This window comes from Aegilops tauschii, chromosome 3 (genome assembly GCF_002575655.3).
Source record: "Aegilops tauschii subsp. strangulata cultivar AL8/78 chromosome 3, Aet v6.0, whole genome shotgun sequence".
NCBI classification, from domain to species: domain Eukaryota; kingdom Viridiplantae; phylum Streptophyta; class Magnoliopsida; order Poales; family Poaceae; genus Aegilops; species Aegilops tauschii.
This window is the reverse complement of record NC_053037.3, coordinates 41,663,459-41,671,412: the sequence shown is the minus strand read 5'-3', so window position 1 is coordinate 41,671,412 and position 7,954 is coordinate 41,663,459. Positions and strand designations below refer to the sequence as shown.

The 7,954-nt window shown below is 45.5% G+C and overlaps 1 protein-coding gene across 1 annotated transcript; it reads right to left on the bottom strand.

Moving 5' to 3' along the window:
- Positions 1-6,542: 6,542 nt before the first annotated feature.
- LOC141042683 (uncharacterized) lies at positions 6,543-7,724 on the bottom strand. The gene has a single exon (XM_073511559.1). The coding sequence runs from the start codon at positions 7,722-7,724 to the stop codon at positions 6,543-6,545; it is 1,182 nt and encodes a 393-aa protein (XP_073367660.1).
- Between the last annotated feature and the right edge of the window lie 230 nt (positions 7,725-7,954).

Below are 7,954 nucleotides of genomic sequence, written 5' to 3'. Positions count from 1 at the left end.
GCCAGTTTCAGTTTTTTCCTTGTTTTTGAGTATTGCACAAAAGGAAAACCAAACGGAGTCCAATTGACCTGAAATTTGACGGAGATTATTTTTGGACCAGAAGAAGCCCACGGAGCATTGGAGATGGACCAGAAGAGTCCCTAGGCACCCACGAGGGTGGGGGCGCGCCCTACCCCCAGGGCGCGCCCCCTACCTCGTGGCCGCCTCGGAGACCCCCACGGAGCATCGGAGATGGACCAGAAGAGTCCCGAGGCACCCACGAGGGTGGGGGGTGCGCCCTACCCCCAGGGCGCGCCCCCCTACCTCGTGACCGCCTCGAAGACCTCCCTAACTTGTTCCCGACGCCAAAACCTCTAATATATACAGAAACCCCCAGAACATAACCTAGATCGGGAGTTCCGCCGCCGCAAGCTTCTGTAGCCACCGAAAACCAATCTAGACCCGTTCCGGCACCCTGCCGGAGGGGGGGATCCCTCACCGGTGGCCATCTTCATCATCCCGGCGCTCTCCATGACGAGGAGGGAGTAGTTCACCCTCGGGGCTGAGGGTATGTACCAGTAGCTATGTGTTTGATCTATCTCTCTCTCTCTCTCTCTCTCTCTCTCGTGTTCTTGATTTTGAACGATCTTGATGTATCGCGAGCTTTGCTATTATAGTTGGATCTTATGATGTTTCTCCCCCCTCTACTCTCTTGTAATGGATTGAGTTTTCCCTTTGAAGTTATCTTATCGGATTGAGTCTTTAAGGATTTGAGTACACTTGATGTATGTCTTGCATGTGCTTATCTGTGGTGACAATGGGATATTCACGTGATCTACTTGATGTATGTTTTGCTGATCAACTTGCGGGTTCCGTAACATTGTGAACTTATGCATAGGGGTTGGCACACGTTTTCGTCTTGACTCACCGGTAGAAACTTTGGGGCACTCTTTGAAGTTCTTTGTGTTGGTTGAATAGATGAATCTGAGATTGTGTGATGCATATCATATAACCATACCCACGGATACTTGAGGTGGCATTGGAGTATCTAGGTGACATTAGGGTTCTGGTTGATTTGTGTCTTAAGGTGTTATTCTAGTACGAACTCTATGATAGATCGAACGGAAAGAATAGCTTCGTGTTATTTTACTACGGACTCTTGAATAGATTGATCAGAAAGAATAACTTTGAGGTGGTTTCGTACCCTACAATAATATCTTCGTTTGTTCTCCGCTATTAGTGACTTTGGAGTGACTCTTTGTTGCATGTTGAGGGATTCTTATATGATCCAACTATGTTATTATTGTTGAGAGAACTTGCACTAGTGAAAGTATGAACCCTAGGCCTTGTTTCAACGCATTGCAATATCATTTGTGCTCACTTTTATCATTAGTTACCTTGCTGTTTTTATATTTTCAGATTACAAAAACCTATATCTACCATCCATATTGCACTTGTATCACCATCTCTTCGCCGAACTAGTGCACCTATACAATTTACCATTGTATTGGGTGTGTTGGGGACACAAGAGACTCTTTGTTATTTGGTTGCCGGGTTGCTTGAGAGAGACCATCTTCATCCTACGCCTCCCACGGATTGATAAACCTTAGGTCATCCACTTGAGGGAAATTTGCTACTGTCCTACAAACCTCGGCACTTGGAGGCCCAACAACGTCTAGAAGAAGAAGGTTGCGTAGTAGACATCACGCACCTTGGAGGAGTCCTACTCCCACCGGGAGTAGGATTCCCCCCCCCCCTCCCTAGTTGGACTAGGAGAGAAGGAAGGGGGAGAGAGGGAGGAGGGAAAGGGGGGGCGCCCCCCCCCCTTCCTAGTCCAATTCGGACCAGAGGGGGAGGGGGCGCGCGGCCTGCCCTGGCTGCCCCTCTCTCTCTCCACTAAAGCCCATTAGGGCCCATATACTCCCCGGGGGGTTCCGGTAACCCCCCGGTACTCCGGTATATCCCCGTAATCTCTCGAAACCTTTCCGATGTCCAAACATAGTCATCCAATATATCGATCTTTATGTCTCGACCATTTTGAGACTCCTCGTCATGTCCGTGATCATATCCGGGACTCCGAGCTACCTTCGGTACATCAAAACACATAAACTCATAATACCGATCGTCACCGAACGTTAAGCATGCGGACCCTACGGGTTCGAGAACTATGTACACATGACCGAGACTCATCTCCGGTCAATAACCAATAGCGGAACTTGGATGCTCATATTGGTTCCTACATATTCTACGAAGATCTTTATCGGTCAAACCGCATAACAACAGACGTTGTTCCCTTTGTCATCGGTATGTTACTTGCCCGAGATTCGATTGTCGGTATCTCAATACCTAGTTCAATCTCGTTACCGGCAAGTCTCTTTACTCGTTCCGTAATGCATCATCCTGCAACTAACTCATTAGTCACATTGCTTGCAAGGCTTATAGTGATGTGCATTATCGAGAGGGCCCAGAGATACCTCTCCGACAATCGGAGTGACAAATCCTAATCTCGATCTATGCCAACTCAACAAGTACCATCGGAGACACCTGTAGAGCACCTTTATAATCACCCAGTTACGTTGTGATGTTTGGTAGCACACTAAGTGTTCCTCCGGTATTCGGGAGTTGCATAATCTCATAGTCATAGGAACATGTATAAGTCATGAAGAAAGCAATAGCAACATACTAAACGATCAAGTGCTAAGCTAACGGAATGGGCCAAGTCAATCACATCATTCTCTAATGATGTGATCCCGTTAATCAAATGACAACTCATGTCTATGGCTAGGAAACTTAACCATCTTTGATTCAACGAGCTAGTCAAGTAGAGGCATACTAGTGACACTCTGTTTGTCTATGTATTCACACATGTACTAAGTTTCCGGTTAATACAATTCTAGCATGAATAATAAACATTTATCATGATATAAGGAAATATAAATAACAACTTTATTATTGCCTCTAGGGCATATTTCCTTCGGATAAGTCATTTATTGTATTTAATTGACTATTGCACTTATCAACATAACATTGATTAATTTGCCAGATCTAACTAAACCAGTTGTGTTCTTCAACAGAAATTTCCAAGACCTGTGGTGCCTATAGAAGTGTAGGATCTTCATAATGGTGAGATGAGTATTTAGCAAGATTGATATCTCGTCCAGCTACTCAATTACATCGTTAGATGGACGTGTCGTCCATGGGTGGAAGGACCTTTTTGACATCTAAAAGATTGAAATTGGAGACAAGATTATAGCCATGCTCCACTTTGGAGATGAAGGGTCGGGCATCTTCCTCTATACTATCGAGTTCAAACTATGAAATGTGATCTTATATATGTTAAACATCTTAAAGGTCGTTAAGTGTTGAACATGTTTAGAACATGTTATATGCATGCTAGAAATGCTAAGTACTAGCGTTCAACTCAAAATAGAAGAGCATTAGCATTTTGATTTGTGTTGCCATGGCAGTGGAAATAAAAACAGTATGGCATTTTTAATTATTTATGAAAATCATATTAGTGGTGTGCCCGTATCATCTGACATCACTTGTGTACTATGTTCAAACAGCAAAGATAGCATCCACTATTGCATCCGCATTAGCGCTAGCGTAATAGCATCCGCTATTGCTCAAATTAAATGTCACTACTTTTTGTCAATGATATAGAAATATACACAATAATCGAGTGTTTTTACAAATCCGCTACGCGGACATAGCATCCACAATAGCGTCCGCTATCCGCATTCCGCTACGCGGACCCAATCCGCTACCAGCCCGCTATCCGCTATTTAAAACCACTGGCGGCATGTAACATGCACCATATTCGTGGCGTGGGGTCGACATATCATCGATGTGTTTTTTTTGGCATGCCACCACTTAGTGAGGTAAGTAGTTATTTATTGGCTATAAATTCTTTCTACTATGAAGAACTTCTGTAATTTGAATTTATATTTTTCAGGGTAGAAGGCAGCCCCAAATTCTTTCTACTATAGAAGAATTTTTGTAATTTGGTTTTGTCTTCTTTAGGGTAATAGAAAGCCTCAAATTAGTCTACAATAGAAAAACTTATGTATTTATAATTTGATTTTAGTTGTTGTTTCATTAACAAATTTTAGTAGTTCTACTAACAATTTTGACTGTATGTGCATAGTTTGATAAAGAATGCAAGTTCTACTGTCTGTTTTGGACTTTTGGTTGTAATTGCACAATTTATAGGGATGCAAGTTCTGCTATGGAGAATGCAAGTTCTGTTATGATGACTGCAAGTTGTGATATTAGTTTGATAAACTTTTGACGAGTGCAAGTTGTCTTTCTCTAGTTCTTCTATTTTTTTTCCATAATTTGTTCTACTGTTTTGTCAAGTTCTTACTTAGATTGTTTCTTTCAAATTCAGATGTTTCAACAAGGTTGCGAGTACATCTCATCATGTGCACAGTTAAGAAGATTGAAGAAGGATTCAAGTTGGAACCTCAGATTTCTCATACCTTGGTGAGTTCCCATGTCAATTCTTGTTGGATCATGTTCTGTCGAATCATTTCCTGCTTTTCTTCTTCTGATTTCAGTTTTCTTCAACATCATCGGTGTACGCCATGGATCTCTTCCGTTGCAGTGGTGTCAACTGATGGTTAGGGGAGGGTGTGTTGGATTGCGTCCAAGTGATTTGATCAGGTGCACTTCCTTCGTGTTTTTATCTTTTTTCTTTTTGTGTTATACTGGTAGCGGGCTAATGGCCGTATAGTTTTGTTTGAGACTCACCCAACCCAGCCCTGTTTGGTGAGCTTCTTAGTTGAATGAAAAGGTGATCTGCCTATGAGAAAATAGCGACTGAAAACACATTTTGTGTGGTTGTACTGAAGATCTATTGGACCATTCGATCACAAGTCAACCGCACAATCAAAATCGACTTACATAAAAACTAAATGCAATCGACTTACATACAACTCCCAACATTATGTGTGTGTGTGGGGGGGGGGGGGGGGGGGGGGGGTTAAATATGGTTAGGTCAAATAAAATGCAAGATGCTTGGAGGGGTGCTTGTGAAATAAACCATCCATTTATTAAGTGCCGGTGCTATTCGTATAGCACGTATGCTTATCTCTTTTTTTTGCGAGAGAAATTTCCAATATATTCATCAATCATGGCAGCACAAAGAACACAAGAGGTAATAAAAATTACAACCAGGTCTATGGACCACCTAACAACGACTACAAGCACTAGTGCGAGCCGAAGGCACGCCGCCGTCATTGCCCCTCCATCACCGGAGCCGGGCAAACCTTGTAGTAGACGGTCGGGAAGTCGTCGTGCTAAGGCCCCAAAGGACCAGCGCACCAGAGCAGTAACCATCGCCGATGAAGAGAATTGTAGATCGGAAAGATCAAAACTGGAACCAGACGAACGAAGACGAACAAAAACTGGATCCAAATAGATCCACCAAAGACCAGCACCGACCGCATCCCATGAGATCCAACGGAGATACACCTCCACACATACTCCGACAATGCTATTCACACTATCAGGACGGGGATAGGATGTTGGAGACATTATTGCGACCGAGGGACGTCGCCGCCGCCACAGAGCCCCAACCAAGACGTTCAACCTAGCAAAAACGAGAACGGGGTCTAACATCCTCCGCACCTCCACATGCCAAAGGCCATTGGAGGCGGGCGGATCCGCGGCGACGCCGATGGGAGGGGGAAGAAGACTTTTCTTGAGGAGGAGGCATGTATACTTATCTAAGCACCTCTAGTATAGAAAGAAGCACGGTGCTTACACAAAAATCGATTTATCTTGATGGGCACATCACTGAGCACCTTTCATTGGAAAGTTCTATTTCTACCCCCATACGGCCATACCAGTCTACCATCAATCCTCACCGTGCATTCTTGCATTGATGTTCATGCAAGAAAACTTCTCTTTTTTTGTTTCTTTCAAATAAAAAAATATTTGAACTCGAAACTGTCCAGATCAACATCACACAAGTACTACCATGTGCAGTACTCTTTTTGGATCTTTTGGCGCAACATAATTTTTTTAAAATGATACAATTGATTCAAAAAAAATTTAAAAAATATGTTTCATCAAAAAAGGAAACATTTCATACAATGGGTGACACTTGTGTGTAGTAGATCTGCAAAGTTTCAAGGTCAAATATTTTCTTGTTTGAAAGAAACAAAAAAGATAAATTTCTATGTAAGGATAGCACGAATCTTGACGCAAATTGAATGGTATATAGAGAGAGTACACTGATATAGGGGTGCAAAAAAATCTACACTCGCATCAACATGAATTTTTTCTCGAACACACATAAGCATGCGTATAATATACTATTAAATAAAGAGAAAGGGGTGGAAAGCCTCTCCACATAGGTTTGTTACAACGACACACCCAAGTCCAGCAATACAACAACGACTCTAGCTTACTCCTCGCGTCTGACGCATACCAAAAGTTCCTGAAAGAAGCTCTCAAAATCACCTTTGAGCAAGCCCGCCTGCTTCCATGCCCTCTCTTCCGACAATATCCTCCTCCCTGCGTCAGCATGAATTTGTACCCATGCATCTTATTTTAACTCAAGTATCAGCTGGGAAGAACCAAGTAGCCCTCAATGGACCATCATGTGATTCCACTACTGTCTCCATGGGCAAGGGCGACACTGTCCCTTTTGTCATGTCGTACATGCCGCAGTAAAGGGCACTCATCTTTGCATCATGTCTGTTATGTAACTTACTTTCGCTCAGAAAGTAGATACAGTCTTCTCGAGGCCCAAAGTCTTGGTCGGCGGTAACGGGAAGCGACTCGGAGCAGCCTTCGCTGAGGAAGAGAGCACGTCCCATCAGTGTATTCATCTCTCTCCACCGTCCATGGCCGCTGCTCAGGTCCACTGCCTCAAGGACCTCGAAGCGATCCGGGAAGACGAGTGACTTGGTCCAGATAAGCATCTCCCTCTTTTGTTTCACCATCAACAACCGATCGCCGGACGCGACCAGGTAGTAGCGAATGGTGCCAGCGTAAAATTGGTCCATGTTCTCGTTGGACATGCTGATTACGCATTGTACGTTGACATGCTTGTCGCCGCCCACGATGTCCATGACATAAAGACATGAAGGGCTCTCGCCCACATATGTTGCGGTGAGGACATAGAGCTTATCTTGGAAGAGCGTCATGTCGAGAGCATAACAGGCTTTGGGGTCTAGACGGGGGATCCACCGCCATTCCACGGTCGTCGACCGCGGCCGGCGAATAGACACCGTGACGTTCTGAAAGTACATTTGGTGCCCTGTCCGGACGGCGACAGCGTGGTCCGACATCACCACCACCTTAAGGATGTTGTCGGTGTCAAGCAGGACGCCCGGCCGAGTGGAGAGGCAGTTGAGGTCGATGGATCGAGGGGCCGTCGTCCCCCGGGAGAGAGGGTCCATCAGCGAACACCCGTCGTCACTGTGCACAAGGAAGAGGGTGCTGCCAGTGGAGAGACGGTGAGCGACGTCGTCGTCCGGGAGGAGGACGCGGCGGTGAACCTCGCCATCGGGGAGGCTGAGGAAGGAACCGTCTGGGAGAGCGACCCAAGGGAGCAGCGCTGGCAGAGGAGCCTGCAGGCGCGCGCCGGCGCGCCACGGGCGGCAGACGGCGCGCAGGCGCACGCGGTCGGCGTGGGACGGCACGCGCTGGAGCACGAGGCCCAATAGATCCGACGGGAGGTCCTGCCATGGGCGACGCCGGCCGCCGTGACTCGGCGGCGCCAGTGCCTCCATCGCCCGTATGTCTTGCCCTAGTTCGTTGATGGAAAATCCTTGATTGACTCGATTACACTGCACGTAGGAGAGTCCAGTCCAAGCACGCGCAGGACGCACGCGGCACGATCGTTTCAATTGATCCTCTTTGTCTCTTTTTTTTTTTTGACGTCCTCTTGTCTCTTGATTGATTCACTCGATTATAGATGTGAAATATAGTCACAGTAAGATTATTTCTATGGTTTCTATCG

Coding starts and splice junctions, on each gene's coding strand:
- LOC141042683 (XM_073511559.1), bottom strand. CDS start 7,724: ATGGAGGCACTGGCGCCGCCGAGTCACGGCGGCCGGCGTCGCCCATGG.